General features: G+C 45.1%; 1 protein-coding gene across 1 annotated transcript; it reads left to right on the forward strand.

Moving 5' to 3' along the window:
* The first annotated feature begins 4445 nt into the window (after positions 1-4445).
* On the forward strand, positions 4446-18849 carry OSTC (oligosaccharyltransferase complex non-catalytic subunit). Its single transcript, XM_030192519.1, has 4 exons — positions 4446-4613; positions 14473-14566; positions 15397-15594; positions 18596-18849. The coding sequence occupies exons 1-4, from the start codon at positions 4475-4477 to the stop codon at positions 18612-18614; spliced, it is 450 nt and encodes a 149-aa protein (XP_030048379.1). The 5' UTR covers positions 4446-4474; the 3' UTR covers positions 18615-18849.
* The last annotated feature ends 347 nt before the right edge of the window (positions 18850-19196 follow it).

Consider the following 19196-nt stretch of genomic DNA (forward strand, 5'->3'; position numbering starts at 1 on the left):
TATATTTGTTTTATTTCTATTTGTTAATTTGTAAAGTGGTGATTGGTACTTGTTAGTTTTTTTCAAATTTACATCTGCTGTCTTTATATTTTGCACGGTACTAGGGGACAGTTTCTGTTTCTGTGGTGTTGCATTGTATGCAGAGTCTGGCATCGGGGGTTCAGTTTAATTTTTGTCTAAATAGAAAGTTTATGATTACTTATTCTATAGTGGATTAGGGTGTATCTGTATTTGTGAAAAAGACATGGCTTTCGGTTGGCATTGACCGTGCAGGATCTACGATCTGTACTATTCTGTCTGGTTTCGTTTTACAATAGGTGAATTGATGTTCTAGTGCTCACTGTAGTGTTTAAGATGCTTTCCTTTTCCTTGTGTGACTCGTAGAAATGACTGCTTATGGTATGGTAGAATTGCTCTATAGGTCCTGAGTGTTTTGTATTCTCGGCATGCCTAGTACTGGATTTGGGGGGGGGGGGGGGGGTGTTAAAAAATGACCGGCCCCGGGTGTCAACTACCCTAGGTACGCCACTGCTCCACTCCACTCAAAATCAATACAAAGAAAAGAAAGGACACTACTACTATTACTACTACTATTTAGCATAGCGCTACAAACAACAAACCCATACTACAAGAGAACAGACAACTAACAAAAATCAACAAAACTTCGAACCTAGCTGACTCTTACCAAACAATTCAAGTGGAATACATAAACGCCAGATCAGTAGTCAACAAAACAACAATAATAACAGACTGGATCACGGCAGACAACCTCAACCTACTATTCATCAGTGAAACCTGGATCCACGATCATAAGGACCCCATAATTTTAGATCTATGCCCTCCAGTCTACAAAATCACTCACTGGACAAGAAAAGAAAAAAGAGGAGGAGGCATAGCACTAATCCATAGATCCCACTTCACCCTAGCAACAATAGCCGAGTCCATAATACCCCAACTTGAATTCGCCTCAGTTAGAATCCACCATACAACCTTGCTTGACCACCTAAACGTCTTGTCGTATAGACCACCAGGTAACTGGCATGAATGCCAGCCACACTTCATGGATTTCATATCAAATACCTGTGTATCTAACTCCAATCTACTTATAATAGGGGACATAAACCTACACCTAGAAGACCCTAACTCAACTAATGCACGTGAATGCAAGGATTTCCTCCAACTATGGGACCTCAACTGGCCAAATATGCAAGCAACCCATGTCAAAAGACACACACTCAACCTCATCACACACAAACTGTCCTCAGACTTAAACCTAATACTAACAGATACAAAATGGACAGACATACCATGGTCAGACCACTACAAATTAAACCTATCCCTACGATGGCAAAAAAAGGCTCATACCATAATCAAGAACGCACAACCTACACCACGAGAGGCCAAATTGACCCTGTAACATTCTGGCAACAGATCTACAAGAATGAATGGATAGCACAAACGGACTCGAAACACTATCTCCTAGATTGGGACAACAGATGCAGTAGCATATTAGACAAAATAGCACCACTAGAAACAAAAACCTCATGAAGACACAACTCGATACCATGGTTTAACGAAGAACTGAAAAAATTAAAAACACAAGTTAGGAGACTTGAACGAGCATGGAATAAAATAAAAGATGAATACACACTTAACGCATGGAAACAAATGCAAAGAAAATACAAATATGCAATAAGACAAACCAAAAGGTCACTACAAAACCAAAATAGGGCCAGACTTCAAAGACACGCATAAACCTTCCCAACTTGTGAACAAACTGCTAGATACCACACTGGTTACCACAACCAACACAGACACCCCATCAGCAAACAACCTTGCTAAATACTTCAACGAGAAAATTATAAAGCTACAAATCACATTACCACTTAATACCACTGACCACAAAAAAGTCATTGTCTGGACCCAATCCCTGATGAATATCCAGCAGACCGAATCTGGACAAACTTTGCTTTACTTATCGATGAAACCGTCACCCAAGCAATCAACAGGTTCGCCAAATCCCACTGCAAACTGGACATATGTCCCAACAACCTAATAAAATCCACCCAACGCTTCATAGCAGACCTCACATCACACCTAAACTACATGTTACAACATGGACACTTCCCTAAGGATAAAGGAAACATACTACTCACCCCAATACCTAAAGATTCAAAGAAAAAAAGCAAATGACATAACCAACTACCGGCCGGTAGCATCCATCCCTCTGGCAGTCAAACTAATGGAAAGTATGGTAACCAAGCAGCTTACCGACTACTTAAACAAATTCTCAAAACTACAGGAATCACAATCAGGATTTCGATCCAACCACAGCACCGAAACAGTACTAATCACTCTCCTAACCAAATTCAAACAAGCAATTGCAACTGGCAATAGTGTACTTCTCCTACAATTCAACATGTCCAGTGCGTTCGACATGGTAAACCATAAAATACTATTAAACATCCTAGAATACTTCGGGATTGGAGGAAGCGTACTCAATTGGATCAAAGGCTTCCTAACCGCAAGAACATACCAAGTGATATTAAATTCGAATACATCATCACCATGAAAACCAGAATGTGGAGTATCCCAAGGATCACTGCTTTCACTGACCCTTTTCAACCTAATGATGACACCTCTAGCCAAATCGCTATCCAACCAAGGCCTTAATCCTTACATCTACGCAGACGATGTCACGATCTACATCCCATTCAAAAATGATCTAACAGAAATCACAAATGAAATCAAACACAGCCTCCAAATAATGAACTCATGGGCGGATGCATTTCAACTAAAACTCAACGCAGAAAAAACACGTCTCATCCTCTCATCACAATATAACACGAACAAACCCACCACTATAAACACTCCAGACTACATCCTCCCTGTTTCAGATAGCCTGAAAATTCTCATACAATTGATCGAAATCTCACACTAGAAAATCATGCGAAAAACACAACAAAGAAAATGTTCCATTCAATGTGGAAACTCAAAAGAGTAAAACTTTTCTTCCCAAGGGAAATATTCCGCAGCCTGGTACAATCAATGGTGGTAAGCCACCTAGATTACTGCAATGCCATCTATGCCGGATGCAAAGAACAAATTATTAAGAAACTCCAAACTGCCCAAAACACAGCAGCCAGACTCATATTTGGAAAAACGAAACACGAAAGCGCCAAACCACTAAGAGAAAAACTATACTGGCTCCCACTTAAAGAACGTATTGTGTTCAAAATTTGCACCCTGGTTCATAAAATCATTCACAGCAAGGCTCCGGTCTACATGTCAGACCTCATAGACTTACCAACCAGGAACACAAACAGGTCAGCACGCACATTCCTGAATCTCCACTACCCCAGCTGCAAAGGACTAAAATATAAATCAACATATGCATCCAGCTTCTCCTACATAAGCACGCAACTATGGAATGCACTACCAAACGTCATAAAAACAATGCACGACCTAACAAACTTCTGAAAATCACTAAAAAACAACCTGTTGAAAAAGGCATACCACAATGATCCATCCTAAATACCAGACAACGAAACTTATACCAGAACTGGTCAAAACCGAACTCTCTATACTTCACTGCTTCATTTACTTTGTCACTAATGAACTTTAATGCAATATCACTTTATTTCTCATTCTGGAAATGAACTCTCTATACTTGACTGCTTAATTTACTCTGTCACTTATGAACTTTAATGCAATACCACTTTGTATTTCTCATTCCGGAAATGGCGATCTCCATTAAGGCATAATGTAAGCCACATTGAGCCTGCAAATAGGTGGGAAAATGTAGGATACAAATGCAACAAACAAATAAATAAATAAATAAATAAATAAAATTATTAGGAAAAAATGCAGTCCTATATTCTGGGCAGCCTGATCGGGCCCTTTTGTTGGGGGGGGGGGGGCTAATTTGTCAAGGGTTATATTGTGGGCAGGCCATTTTGACAGTGGCTGTTATGTCAGGGACTTTTATGTCAGGAGTTTTTTTTTTGTTTGGAGCTTTTTTGTGGGGGGGGGGGGAGGGGGGTATTTTGACCGGATACCAGGAGGAGAAATCAATAATGAATTTTTACTGTACTTTAAATTCACCTAATGCACTCCTCGATTTTAGCAGAACACTATCAAACACTGCCACCTAGTGTCTGTGGTACAGATTGGTTTGCTAAAGGTCCAGCTTAGCCGGGCAGCGCCGCCACGTCAGGACAAGGAAAGTCCTGGCAGCTGTATAAAACCCCAACTGTCATCTCCACCTCCTGCTAAGTGTTAACATTGCTAACCTAGGGAGATTCGTCACACTAGCGATTTCAGCTGTACTGTGCGCTGCGGTACCAGAGCCAGTACCGAGGCGAGAGCGGGAGGAGTAGAGGCTGTGGGAGGTTAGCTATGAAGCTTACAGGACGCGCCGCCTCTCCACGGGGGAAAGGGGCGTGGCGGCGGGGACTGATAGGAATAGGGAAGGATGGAGACTCTGTACCGCATCCCGTTTGCTGTGCTCGAGTGTCCCAACGTGAAGCTGAAGAAGCCGTCATGGCTGCACATGCCCTCTGCTATGACCGTGTACGCCATCGTGGTGGTGTCCTACTTCCTCATCACTGGCGGTGAGAGCCCGGGGTGGGGGAGAGAGGGAGGAAACAACAAATTATCCCGAGAAGGGGGAGCTGGGATTTCTCTGCTCCCCCCCCCCCCCCCCCGCTCCAGTTCTTCTCTGATGGAAGCGGGACATTCTTGGGGGGCATCTCGAATTGTTCCCCCCTAATCACACCGTATCTTCTTTGCTCTTTTTTTTCCCAATCTTTATTTTTGGTGATGGCCTCCTTCACCTAGAGTTTCTCCAGTGTTAGCCTGTGTGGGGTTATCTCCCTACTCCTGTGACCACATAGATGGCAACTGGGAAGTGGCTTGTGGTTGATATACCACTCTGCTTTGAAGCATTAACAGATCAGTACAATAACAATTAAAAAAAAGTTAAAAAGCAAAGAAAAGAACAGCATTCTGTAAACGGGGAAATTACACACAAAATATTAGTTAGTAGAACAGACAGGTGAGACAGCAACGACATCAAAGATACTGATAAGATTAAGAGATAAGAAAGAGTTGCTGAGATCAGTGAGTCCTAGGCAGAAATGGCCAACGCAAATTAGTTATACACTGTATGCCACACAATGTACTTCTTATGTAGAAGTTGAAGTACATTTTGTAGGCATGCAGCATGTAACTAATTTGGCGTGAAACTTTATACTTTTGGTATTATATCTGTTTGGCAGATTCTCTGAGGCATATGCTTTTGAGGACAAACATCCACTTCAGATGCATCTGCAGTGTTCTGTGGTCCTCAAAAACGTATACTTGTTGATCAGTTGTTTTCTAATGTGCCCCAGCTTTTTTGTTGTTTTTTCTTTTTTTTGCTGTTGTAGTCAAGCATAGTTGCCCCTGTGAACGCTTTTATAACAGAACATGAAATTAATTCTGATTCATGCTTCACGTTTGAAAATGTTATAATTAAATGTTTTTTCGGTTGTTTTTGCAACACAGGTTGACCAACCAAATTTAGGAGTCTTCTAGCAGAGCTGAAGTATAAATTATTATGAATTATTCTAATATCTTGTAAATATATCCTTCCCTTACTCTTACATCAAGGCAACAATACTTAAAAAGGATGGGTGTGTTCTTGCCTGCTAAACTCGGAACTCAAAGTGGTACTCGGCGTTAAGTTTTGACTGTTGGGGAATAGGTGCATTACTTTTAATGAGTTGGTGTTTTGAGACCATACAGCCTTTTTCTAGCTAAGACTGAAGTAAGTAACAAGAAAACTGACTTCTACAGTCTGTGCCCCAAAATTGGCAGGGAGAGACTAAGGGGATCATTTTCAAAACAGAAAAACATCCAAAAAGCACAAAGCAGTAGCCTAGTGGTTAGAGTGGTGGACTTTGGTCCTAGGGAACTGGGTTCGATTCCCACTGCAGGCACAGGCAGCTCCTTGTGACTCTGGGCAAGTCACTTAACCCTCCATTGCCCCAGGTACAAATAAGTACCTGCATATAATATGTAAGCCGCATTGTGGGGTACAAATGTAATTTAAAAAAATGAATTTTTTTTTCCAAAATGTCCAAACTGCTATTTTTTAAACCCATTTTAACACCTTTTTCTATGCAGTTCAGATCTACAGTGTATCCAAATCACAAGGGGGCATATTGGGAGCGGGATGTGGGCATTCCCAGATCTTGGACCTTTTTAGTCTAGACCTGTTTCAGTCATGACTAAGTCACAAAAAGGTGCCCTAAATAATCAGATGACCCTCCTTACTCTCCCAGTGGTCACTGACCCCCCCCCCCCTCCCATCCTCCCAAAGATGTGAAACAAACAGTACATACCAGCCGCTCTGAAAGCTTCAATTGTTATGGCCAGCCCTTTTAGAGCAACAAGCAGGTCCCTGGAATAGCCTAGAGGTTGATGCACTGCACTATAGAGAAGACTACCTAGGTCCATATACCACTCTAATTGTTACACTTATGGTGGAAAGAGTGAGCCCTCCATAACCCACCAAGAACCTATTGTACCCACCTGCAGGCGTAAAGGCTATTGTAGAGGTGTACAGTTGGGTACAGAAGGCTTTTGGTGGGCTCACTATACAATTTAAGAGGGTAACGGTAAGATGTATACCTGGGACCTTTTGTGTGAGATCCACTGCAGTGCCTCCTAGGGTGCCCCACTGCTCTGGGAAGTCTGTGGTGCCAGTCTACTAAGAATGCTGCCCCCCTTCCCCCAGCATCCCAGAATGGCTTGATCTTGTGCGTTTTTCCCTTGGATTTTTTTTTTTTTTTAAATAGTCACAAAGTAAAACACATGGAGCACAACACATCTAGGAAATGGCCATTTTTGAAACAAAAAGGTAAGACATTTTTTTCTAGTTCCAAAATGGCCATGTTTGCCAATTGATTTTTGGACGATTTCAGCAAAATGTCCAAAATCAGATTTAGACATCGTATCCAAAATGCCCCTTCACATATACTAGCCTTTAATCATGAATAAGTAGAACCTCTGCAGAGTCCCACTTTCAACTCTGGCCACCTTGTTGGGCAGGCTGGATGGCCCGTACAGGTCTTCTTCATCTGTTGACATTTACTATGTGACTGTGTTGGTTTCTTCTGTATGCTGTTAATAAGCAAAGAAAACTGAACTGGTTCCAGGTGTGCAGACAGATCTGGTTTTCAGGATACCCCCAATGAATGTTTGTTTTCAGGTTAATCTTCAAATATAACTAAGTTGTGTGTGGATCTGAAAGGTTCTAATAAAGAGCAGGCTGTCATTTTGTATATGAACACGATAGGCTTTTAGCATGAGACTTTTAAGTCATGGCTGTACTAATGTGTGCTTTTTGCTACTATTTACGTGTGTTGGTCTGCAGTTTGTTATGCTAATGTGTGTGTTTGCAGTCTTTCCCTTATAATATGCACTTCCATATCATCAAGCTGATCAATCCATAGACTGGTGGGTTGTGTCCATCTACCAGCAGGTGGAGATAGAGAGCAAACTTTTGCCTCCCTATATGTGGTCATGTGCTGCCGGAAACTCCTCAGTATGTTCTCTATCTCAGCAGGTGGTGGTCACACACAGCAGCAGCTCTGGCTAGGCCTCCAAGCCTAATCCTTAGGTTTTGTTGAGGCCTGGGGTTGAGGGCTCTTTTGAGCAAGTGCAAACCTGGTGGTGCCAGGTCCCTCCTTTTCTCCCCCCTCCCGCTGGCTCCGTTTAAAAAAAAAAAAAAAAAATATATATATTTTTAAACGTCTTTAAAGGCGTTTAATTCGACGTTTCTTTAAACGTTCATTGCAGCTACTCACTGGGACACCAGTTCGTTACAGCTCGGAGCGGCAAGCAGGTAATTTTACCTTTTTATAGCGGGCAGGGGGTTCCCCGATTCTTCTCCTCATGGCAATGGCGTCGGAGGGCGAGGGCGCAAAGGGTCGCTCCCCGGATCGCTGGAGCGCTTCTAGAGGGGATGCGGGGGTTTTACAACCTGATTCGCCCTTGATGGGTGATAGTTTAGTGACCGATGAATGTCCCGGTCGTTCCTCCGGCGTGGCGGTTTTTTCCCGCCATAAACGCCCATCCCCCGCTCCTCGCCTCCACCATCTTGGCCGGCCACGCGGCTCAGACGGCTTCTTCGGGGCCGCCCTTGAGGTTGGAGACATTAATGCCATGAACGCCCTTAATTTGGGCGACGGCACAAAAGCGGCTAAAGTTAAGCGCCGTTCTTCCCGCGCGGCTCCTTCACGGAGTTTCGCGCCGGACGCCATTTTGGATGCGCAGCATGTCTCTCCCCCGCTTTTGCGAGCGCCGGTTGAGAGTGCGTCTAGGGCTGTTGCCCAGGCTGCGGAAGTGCACAGTCTGGGGGGTTTCTCCCCCGAGTTTGTTTTGCTGCTGCATCAGGCTTTCCTCATGCAAAACGCTGCCCCTGCTCCCTCTTCTGATAAAGAGGTTGAGGTTCCCAGAGGTAAACGCCCTCGGGTTGATTTCCAGGCCTTGGAGGACTTTTGTCTCCTCCGATGTAGATGAGGGCAGCGTGTCTGAGGTCTCCCAACGATCCTTTGCGGATTCCTTGGAGGAGATAGATCCCCGCTCGGATGGAGCGGATGACCCCTCTGCAGCGCGGCTTTTTAGCCCAGAGGATTTGCCCAACCTGTTGTTACAGGCCATGGACACTTTGAAGATTTCCTCTCCGGAGGACGTCTCTCCCTCAGCCCCTGTTGGCTCTGCCATTATGCTGGGGACGAAGCGCCCGCCTAGAACCTTCCACGTGCATGATGCCATGCACACCTTAATTGCGGCTCAATGGGATGTCCCGGAAACGAGCCTTAAAGTGGCTAGGGCTATGCCCCGCCTCTATCCTTTGGCTGTGAGTGAACGTGAGGCCTATCTGTGGCCTACCGTGGATTCTTTAATCACTGCGGTGACTAAGAAAACGGCGTTGCCGGTGGAAGGTGGCACGGCCCTAAAGGACGCCCAAGACAGAAGATTGGAGGCGGCCTTAAGGTCGTCCTTTGAGGCAGCTGCTTTAAGTTTGCAGGCCTCAGTTTGCGGCTCCTATGTGGCCAGGGCGTGCCGGACTATGGTGCAGCGGGCTTCCCCCTCGGATCATTCCTTGAGGGCTGATTGGCCGGCCCTGGAATCGGGCTTAGCCTATTTGGCAGACTTGCTGTATGATGTCTGGAGAGCCTCAGCTAAAGGCATGGCTCAGACAGTCTCTGCGCGGCGGTGGCTTTGGCTGAAACATTGGTCTGCTGACCACGCCTCTAAATCCCGCCTGGCTAGATTGCCTTTTAAAGGCAAGCTGCTCTTTGGGGTCGAGCTGGACAAAATCGTGGCCGATCTCGGCACGTCTAAGGGCAAGAAATTACCAGAGGTCAGGGCTCGGGTTAGTACTCGTCCCGATACCTCCAGAGGACGGTTGCAGGAAGCCCATCGGTACCGCCCGGGCAAGTCGGGTTCCTCTGTCCCCTCTTCCTTCAAGAGGAATTTCTCCCCCAAGCAGCATTCCTTTCGCAGAGACCGCCGTCCCGGAGGTGCTCCCTCCGGTCCTCCCCCAGGGTCTCGTACCCAATGACGGGGCCTTGGTCCACGCCCCAGTGCAGATTGGAGGACGGCTGTCCTCGTTTCTGGGCGAGTGGACCACTATAACTTCAGACGCGTGGGTGCTGGAAGTCATCAGAGACGGCTACAAGCTAGAGTTCTGCCAACCCTTAAGAGACGGGTTTGTACTCTCTCCCTGCAAGTCTCCGGTCAAGCTGTGGTAGTGCAGCAGACCTTGGACAACCTGATCCGCCTGGGTGCGGTCGTTCCGGTGCCAAAAAATCAGATTGGCAAGGGACGTTACTCCATTTACTTTGTGGTTCCAAAGAAAGGAGGTTCTGTCCGGCCTATCCTCGACCTCAAAGGGGTCAATCGGGCCTGGAAAGTGAGGCACTTTCGCATGGAGACTCTCCGCTCTGTTATAGCGGCAGTGAAGGCAGGAGAGTTCTTGGCTTCCTTGGACATCAAGGAAGCGTACCTGCATATTCCCATCTGGCCTCCTCTCCAACGCTTTCTGCGTTTTTACAGTCCTGAGACGACACTTCCAGTTCAGAGCCCTCCCTTTCGGGTTGGCTACTGCTCCGCGGACCTTTTCCAAAGTAATGGGGGTCATAGCGGCCTTCCTGCTAAAGGAAGGAGTACAAGTCCATCCTTATCTGGACGACTGGTTGATCCGAGCCCCCTCTTATGCAGAGTGCGGCAAAGCTATGGACCGGGTAGTTGCTCTTTTGAGCTCCCTGGGATGGATCATCAACTGGAAGAAGAGCCAGCTGCGCCCGACTCAGTCCCTGGTGTATCTGGGAGTTCGATTCGACACCCAAGTGGGCAGAGTGTTCCTGCCAGACAATCGGATTGTCAAGCTTCAGGCTCAGGTGGACTAGTTCCTAGTAGCCTCTCCTATTCGGGCTTGGGACTACGTGCAGTTGTTGGGCTCTATGACGGCCACGATGGAAGTAGTGCCCTGGGCCAGGGCTCATATGAGACCACTACAGCTATCTCTGCTGCTGCGCTGGACTCCGATGTCGGAGGATTATGCTGTGCGCCTTCCCGTGGACCCAGCAGTGCGCAAGGCGCTGAGCGGGTGGACGCAGACAGACAAGTTGTCTGCAGGATTGCCTCTGGTGACCCCGGAGTGGATTGTCGTCACGACAGACGCCTCTTTGATGGGCTGGGGAGCCCACTGCTTGGGAAGGACAGCGCAGGGGCTCTAGTCTCCTGCAGAGACAAGTGGTCTATCAACCTCCTGGAACTCAGAGCCATTCGGTTGGTGTTATTGGAGTTCATCCCGGTACTGGTGTTGAAGCCTGTACGGGTCCTGTCGGACAATGCCACGGCTGTGGCCTATATCAACCGCCAGGGAGGTACCAAGAGCGCCCCTCTAGCCAAGGAGGCTATGAGTCTTTGCCAGTGGGCGGAAGCGAACCTGGAGCAGCTTTCAGCGGCCCACATTGCCGGAGTCATGAATGTCAAGGCGGACTTTCTCAGTCGCCATACCTTGGAGCCCGGAGAGTGGCAACTATCTGCTCAGGCGTTCTTGGACATCACGAAGCGCTGGGGCCAGCCGAGCCTAGATCTGATGGCGTCATCGGCCAATGGCCAAGTGCCGCGCTTTTTCAGCAGAGGACGGGACCCTCGATCCCTGGGAGTAGATGCTCTTCTCCAACAGTGGCCGACACAAGAGCTCCTCTATGTGTTCGCGCCCTGGCCCATGTTGGGCAGGGTGCTAGACCGGGTGGCAAAGCATCCCGGCAGGGTAATCCTGGTGGGTCCGGATTGGCCCAGACGTCCCTGGTATGCGGACTTGTTCAGGCTCTCAGTCGACGATCCTCTGCGGCTGTCAGTGGAGCAGGGCCTGTTACATCAGGGTCCCGTGGTGATGGAGGATCCCTCTCCCTTTGGTCTTACGGCCTGGCTATTGAGCGGCAGCGTCTGAGGAAGAAGGGCTTCTCAGACAAGGTCATCGCCACTATGCTGAGAGCGAGGAAGCGCTCTACTTCTACTGCTTACGCCAGGGTTTGGCGTATCTTTGCAGCATGGTGTGAAGCAGGCTCACTTTCTCCCTTCACTGCTCCAATTTCTTCAGTGTTGGCGTTCCTGCAAGAAGGTCTGGAGAAAGGCCTGTCGCTCAGTTCCCTTAAAGTCCAGGTAGCGGCTCTGGCTTGCTTCAGGGGCCGCCTGAAGGGTGCTTCCCTGGCTTCGCAGCCAGATGTGGTGCACTTTCTCAAGGGAGTTAATCACCTGCGCCCTCCTCTGCACTCAGTGGTGCCTGCGTGGAATCTCAACCTGGTGCTAAGAGCATTGCAGAAGCCGCCTTTGGAACCCTTGTCGAGGGCATCTCTGAAAGACCTGACGTTGAAAGCAGTCTTTTTGGTGGCTATCACTTCAGCCAGAAGAGTTTCCGAGCTCCAGGCGCTCTCATGTCGAGAGCCTTTTCTGCAGTTCACTGAGGCAGGAGTGACTATTCGCACAGTGCCTTCCTTCCTGCCCAAGATTGGTTCTCGCTTCCATGTGAATCAGCAGCTCTGTCTCCCTTCCTTTCGTAGGGAGGACTACCCAGAGGAGTACTCCGCTCTTGAATATCTGGATGTGAGACGAGTCATCATCAGATACTTGGAAGTGACCAATGATTTCCGGAAATCGGATCATCTGTTTGTCCTGTTTGCAGGTCCTCGTAAGGGTCTGCAGGCTGCTAAGCCTACAGTGGCAAGATGGGTCAAGGAAGCCATTGCAGCGGCTTATGTGGCCGCGGGGAAGGTGCCGCCTATCCAGCTGAAGGCTCACTCCACGAGAGCTCAGGCGGCCTCGATGGCAGAGGCCGGATCCGTCTCCTTGGAAGAGATATGCAAGGCGGCAACGTGGGCTTCGGCTCATACATTCTCCAAGCATTACCGTTTGACTGTGGCTGCACGGGCGGAGGCCCGGTTTGGAGCTTCAGTGTTGAGGTCAGGAATTTCTATGTCCCGCCCTGGGTGAGTACTGCTTCGGTACATCCCACCAGTCTATGGATTGATCAGCTTGATGATATGGAAGGTAAAATTATGTATAATCATACCTGATAATTTTCTTTCCATTAATCATAGCTGATCAATCCATAGCCCCTCCCAGATATCTGTACTGTTTATATTCTGGTTGAATTTTAGGTTCAAGTTTAGCCTTCAGTTACTTCAGGAGGACTTCGTGTTCAAGTTCTTCTTTCACTTGGATTCTTCAAGAGTTGAGACGAGTTTGTGTTACAGTGAGCTGCTGCATTCCTCTCCCCTCCGTTTTACGGGGCTGGATTGAGACATAAATTCCGCCGGCACTCCCTCCCGCTTCGTGCGGCTGTAGGGCAGCTTTGTACCCCTCCCGCTTCGGCGGTGTTAGGGTCAGTCAGCTCCTCCCGCGGTTGCGGTTGCAGGATAAGCCAGATCCCCCCGCATCGGCGGGTGTGGTGTCCCTCCCCCGCTCCGCGGGGATGAGCTGGACGGATTCCCCTCCCCCACTTGTGTGGGGATGAGCTGGGTTAATTCCCCTCCCCCGTTTCGGCGGTGGTGAGCTGGGCAGAGTGTCCCTTCGTGGGTGTAATTCTCTAAGTGCTGAGTCCTGCGGATGGAGCTTTGATATCGACATACTGAGGAGTTTCCGGCAGCACATGACCACATATAGGGAGGCAAAAGTTTGCTCTCTATCTCCACCTGCTGGTAGATGGACACAACCCACCAGTCTATGGATTGATCAGCTATGATTAATGGAAAGAAAATTATCAGGTATGATTATACATAATTTTACCTTTCATAGCTGTACACACTGCAGTAATGGCTACATTTACATGTGGGGATTAGTATCTCCTTGTGAACATTAAGGGCCCTGTTTACTAAGGTGTGCTAGTGTTTTTAGCACGTGCTAAAACTAGTGTGCACTAAATGCTAAATGGGTGTCTTTAGCGTATGCGAAAAATGTTAGCGCACCCTTAACGCTGCTTAGTAAACAGGGCCCTAAATATTTTGGTAAATACACTGGATTTTTAGTATTCTGATACCTGCTATAATATTTTATTGGGGGAGGGGGGTGCAAGGGAGGGCTGATAATGTAAGTTCTAAAGAGGTCAAGGTCCAATATTTTTCTAACATTGTTATATACATATGTTTTTATATACTTAGGAATCAATAGAGTTCCACCTGAGGCTTAAGACAAAAGCCATTGTACCATGGAGTGAATATCATACAAATATTAAAAGCTACACTCAAACAAGACGAATCTTAGCCACAAATATGGCTCATCAGAGCTTAAAAGCTAAAGACATAACTGTGGCATAGCTTTTATATATATCAAGTAGTTTTGAAAAATGCTTTACAACAGTGGTTCCCAAACCTGGGCCTGGAGGTACCCCAGCTAGTCAGGTTTTCAGGATACCCACAATGAATATTCATGAGAGAGATTTGCATGCACTGCCTCCACTTCATGCAAATCTCTCTCAAGAATATTCATTGTGGGTATCCTGAAAACCTGACTGGCTGGGGTGCCTTCAGGACCAGGTTTGGGAACCACTGCTTTACAAAATGAACATGCAGAAAGTACTTTGCTTCCCAAGGAGCAGGTTCAAGGAAGAAAGCTAAAGACCATCTAGTAGAGAGGAAAACGCCATATTCTTAGGTACGTCATAAGAATTGTTTTCCAGACTCAAGGCGAAATTCACTTAAGACAGTGGTATGTCTCCTCTGTTTGTAGCTATATGTACAGGGTTGTTTATGTTTATTCCACACTCAATATACCACCTTTCTGTAGATACTGTCAAAGCAGTTTGCATATACTATTTTTGCAGGTGCTTTTCTTTCCCTAATGGGCATCTCTTCATCTTGTTTTCCATGGCATGTGGTATGATCTTTGAGTTCTGCTGTTTTTGCTCTGTAGGTATCATTTATGATGTGATTGTGGAGCCTCCCAGTGTTGGTTCTATGACAGATGAACATGGCCATCAGAGACCAGTGGCCTTCTTGGCCTACAGGTACTGTGAAAAGAGCTTAATTGTGCCAGAATGTTGTACTGTGGGGCACTATTCAGCAAAAAAGGGTATTTTGTGTAACCTTTCCTGTTCATTATGACTCAGTAGGCTCTTTGCACTATTAAGGATTGTGTGATACCTAAGGCAGTTTATGGTGATCTCACATACAGACTTCAGATCTTAACCTCTGAATGAATTGCATTTAAACTATTTTATTTAGAACATTTCTTTTAAATATAAAATGTGATTTTTTTTAATTATTCAGTTTTACGTTTGTTTAATTATGAGACGTCTTATGCAATCTACATTGGTAAATGCTGCTATTTTCGCATGTAGATTGCTAAGTGTACACATATGGCATAGAATCAAACTCTTCTGCTTAGGATGAAAAATGCAAGGTCTTCACTGAGCAGGAATTTAACTTTTGAAGTAAAGGTGATCAGGTCAGGTTCTGGATGCACTGGAGTGTAAACTTGTTGGGGAAGTAGATCTGAATTTGCTGTCCTTCATCCCAAGAATCTCAAAATCCAAATTCATTTCTTCTTATATGTTGCCTCCTGGGTTGTTCAAAGTATTTCTTTAACCAAACTTGGAATTTTGAAACTTTTTCAATTATTTTTGTTATAACTTGAGGCAGTACATGGGAAAAATATCCCAGTGTGGCATGGAAAGGCCTCCTAATGAACATTGTGAATACTTTATCACTTTGACACAATGTTAGCGCCTTCTTTTGCAAAGCATATAATTGTCCTTGTAAATTCTGTAAATGATGAGTTTGAGATCTTTGTATGCTGTATTAGCCATGTTCCAAAAAGTTGTGCTCTCTTCCACAGGGTGAATGGGCAGTACATTATGGAAGGCCTTGCCTCCAGTTTTCTCTTTACAATGGGAGGACTGGGCTTTATCATTCTGGACCGGTCAAATGCTCCAAATATTCCAAAGCTGAACAGATTCCTGCTGCTTTTCATTGGCTTCGTCAGTGTGTTATTGAGCTTCTTCATGGCCAGGGTTTTCATGCGCATGAAATTGCCGTAAGTCACTGGGATACTACCACTTCCATGCACTTTTTCTTCCCTTCTGTTCCCTTGCTGCTTGTCTTCTTATACTAGAAAGCAGTTGACCTTTTGTATGAGGATGTGCTAGAAAACAAGTCAGCAGTTTCATATGTAAAGCAAAATAAAACGAAACTGTAGGAATAGATCTTGAGAAAATATAGACATTAAGATTAAACAGTCATAAACGGGGCCTTGTTAGTAGTAGGATGTGATTTTTTTTTATTTTTTATTTTTTTTGCATTTATGGCATAATTAAATTCTTTGCTTTGTTTCTTATAATAGAAACTTCTATAAATCCTAATTAAAAAAAATCAAACAAACAGTGAACTTACATTGTGTTGTCACAAAGAAGTTTGTGACAACACAATGTAAGTTCACTGTTTGTTTTGGTTTGTGGTGGCGAAAGACAGCCATAGCAGTAAAGCTTGATTTTTGCATGTCTTGTCGGAGACATTTACTTTTCCCCTTTTAGTGATTTGTGAGGGACAAAGGTGTCATGCGTTTCAAAAGAAATGTATGGGATGTTGAATTGAGGCTACCTAGAATGTTGCACTTTCTTTTTGTTGGATGTGAAAATACTTCTCTTTCTTCTGCGCTTGACCTGATGCTGACACTCCTCTTCCTCTGCCTCCTCTGTTCTTCCTTTCAGTGATGGAGTGGATCATCAGCTCTCTCCCCTGATCCTCCACCTTTTAACACAAAACAGACCATCCAAATAACCTTGTAATACCCCCTCCATCAGCTATAACCCTACTTTGTTTATTTTCCTTTGCCTCTCTATCAGTTGTGGTTTTCTGCACTCACAATTCCACAGTCCTAAAATGTGCTATGTCTATGGTGTGGAGGGGGAGGAGGAGCTGTGCTCCGAGAACAAGGCAAACATGGAACAGGGAAAGTGCTAGCACTAGGAATATGGTGAGACGAAAGGAAATGAAGGCCACTAACACAGGGAGAAGCATCACTGTGGAAGAGGAGGAAAGGTGTGGAGAATATCACCAGAGACATGTGCAGGAGTATACAGGGTAGAAGGGAATCACCACAGTAAGTGGGGGTAGAAAAGTGTCAAGGGAGAGGGGAGGGGTGGTGAAAAGTATTCTCGGAGTACAAGCAGGCCATGGGGATTATTTTTAAAACACTTAGACTTACAAAGTTTCATAGGTTACTATGCAACTTTGTAAGTCTAAGTGCTTTGAAAATACGCCTCCATGTCATACATATGGGTGACGTCACCCAGTGTGGAACACCTTTATAGCGTATAACAGCTTTAAGCGCACATGCCAGCATCCCCACTGCATGCGTGTCCCACTCTAAAATGCACCCTAACATACTAAAGTAGACTCTAAAACACATTTTCTCTCTCTCTCTCTATCTCTATCTATATCTATATATAACCCTAACTGGTTTTAAAGGCTGCTCTATTGAAAAAACTGAGTGCTAATATTGTCTCATCTCCCACATTTTCTGTCACTAGCTAAGGGCGTGGGGGGGGGGGGGGTGGGCCTTTAATGTTGACAACTGTCCATTATGCTATAGAGTGGAGGAGTGGCCTAGTGGTAAGAGCACCGGTCTTGCAATCCAGAGGTGGCCGGTTCAAATCCCACTGCTGCTTCTTGTGATCTTGGGCAAGTCACTTAACCCTCCATTGCCTCAGGTACAAACTTAGATTGTGAGCCCTCCTGGGACAGAGAAATATCCAGTGTACCTGAATGTAGCTCACATTGAACTACTACTGAAAAAGGTGTGAGCAAAAATCTAAATAATAAATATAGCACAGATTGTCCTGCACTGCTCAGAAGTGATGCCAGAGGCCATGCATATCACTTCTGTGACATGCCTGTCATCTTGGCGGATCAGTTCTTCATCTGTGGGTTCAGTTCTAGTATTCTGTATAATTTCTTGACCATGTGGTGGAGCAGTAAAAGATTTATGAGGTGAAAAAGTGTCAAGTGTTAGACACTTGCCAACATTTTAAGGAGCTGGGGAAATTTTAAAACAAAAGGGGATTAATTTTTTTTTTTTTTTGTGCTGGTTGTATTTAGTTGCTCAAGTGATCAGTCATGTGATTATTCAAACTTGGTAAAAACAAAAGAAACAGTTCATATCAGTTTTGACAACACAGAGGAAAATGCCGCATAACTTTGTACATTCAAGATCTGCACAATTGTACACATGGAGACGCCCCAACATGCATGCTAAACCTTGTGGACCTGCCCCCCAGAAATGCCAAAAGATCATCCCGAAAATTTCTTAATCTACACTACCCCAGCTGTAAAGGCCTAAAATACAAGCTTACACATGCGACTTCCTTCTCCTACATGAGCACACAGATGTGGAATGCACTACCAGCTGACCTGAAGTCAATCGATGAAATATCCAACTTTCGTAAAGTTCTGAAGATGTATCTCTTCAACAAGGCCTACAAAGAGAACCCTTAGCTTAAATATACCACCTCACCAACCCAGCCCAGTCTGAAAGTCATCTTTCAATATCTATTTTCCTAAAACTTGTTTCTTATCCTTAATCTCTTTATATCACCAATTGTATCTAATAACCTTGATTGGCTATGCCAAAACAAATCTCTGTACCAGCTCATTGTATTACACTTATCTCTTTATATTACCAATTGTATCTGATAACTTGGAATGGCAATGCCAAAGCAAATCTCTGTAAGCCACATTGAGCCTGCAAATAGGTGGGAAAATGTGGGATACAAATGCAGTAAATAAATAAATACTGCTGTCTTTGGCATATTTGCAAAAGGCCTTTTCTAATATTCTTCTGCAATTTCATAATCCGTTCACATTGTAACATTTGTGACTAGTTTGTGAGACGAAACATCTATCATGCTCTCCTACTATTGTCTTCAAATTGTAATGTGCCTGCCATTGATTTCTGTGATTTGGATTTTTATCCTGCTGTAAATTCAGTGCCTGACTTTTATTTGCCTTTTTAAAATCACATTCCTTTTATCTTGTAGGGGTTATCTCATGGGTTAAGGAGCATCAAATAGGTTTGCTGGCATGACACAGATTTGCTGCAGTACATGAACAGTCAATTAAGAGTTACAAGAAGAATCACAACATAGACCTGAACAGATTCAGATGAGGAAATAAACTGATTCCAGTGGTGACCATCAAAAACCCAAATCTTTAATAAGACTATTTTTTTAAACCTTGATACAGTTTCTGTCTCTTGATTAAATAAAGTATGGTTTTTGTTACTGAACCATGATTGTTTTCTGCTTCTGCTATTACTATTTGGTTCCGAGCAGCAGGCTTAGATTTGGATTTTACTTTGTTTGTTGCCTTTTCCAATTCCGAACTTAAGGCAAGTTACAGTCGGGTACACAAGCTATTTTTCCATCAACAAGCAGGATTGAGTCAGGCACACAAATGGTTCCATTACACTTCAAGAACAGCTCTCCCATACTCCAAAATAGTGTGCAGAGTTCTGAGCATGTTTGGTCTTCCATGTGTAGCAGTTTTGTTTTTCTGCTCTGCTGAATGGACATAAAAACAAAGCGCTCCCAAGTATGAAGAGATTTTTCTTTGTGGTTATGTGATGGTTTTTTACATGTT

Source organism: Microcaecilia unicolor, chromosome 2, assembly GCF_901765095.1.
Source record: "Microcaecilia unicolor chromosome 2, aMicUni1.1, whole genome shotgun sequence".
NCBI lineage: Eukaryota > Metazoa > Chordata > Amphibia > Gymnophiona > Siphonopidae > Microcaecilia > Microcaecilia unicolor.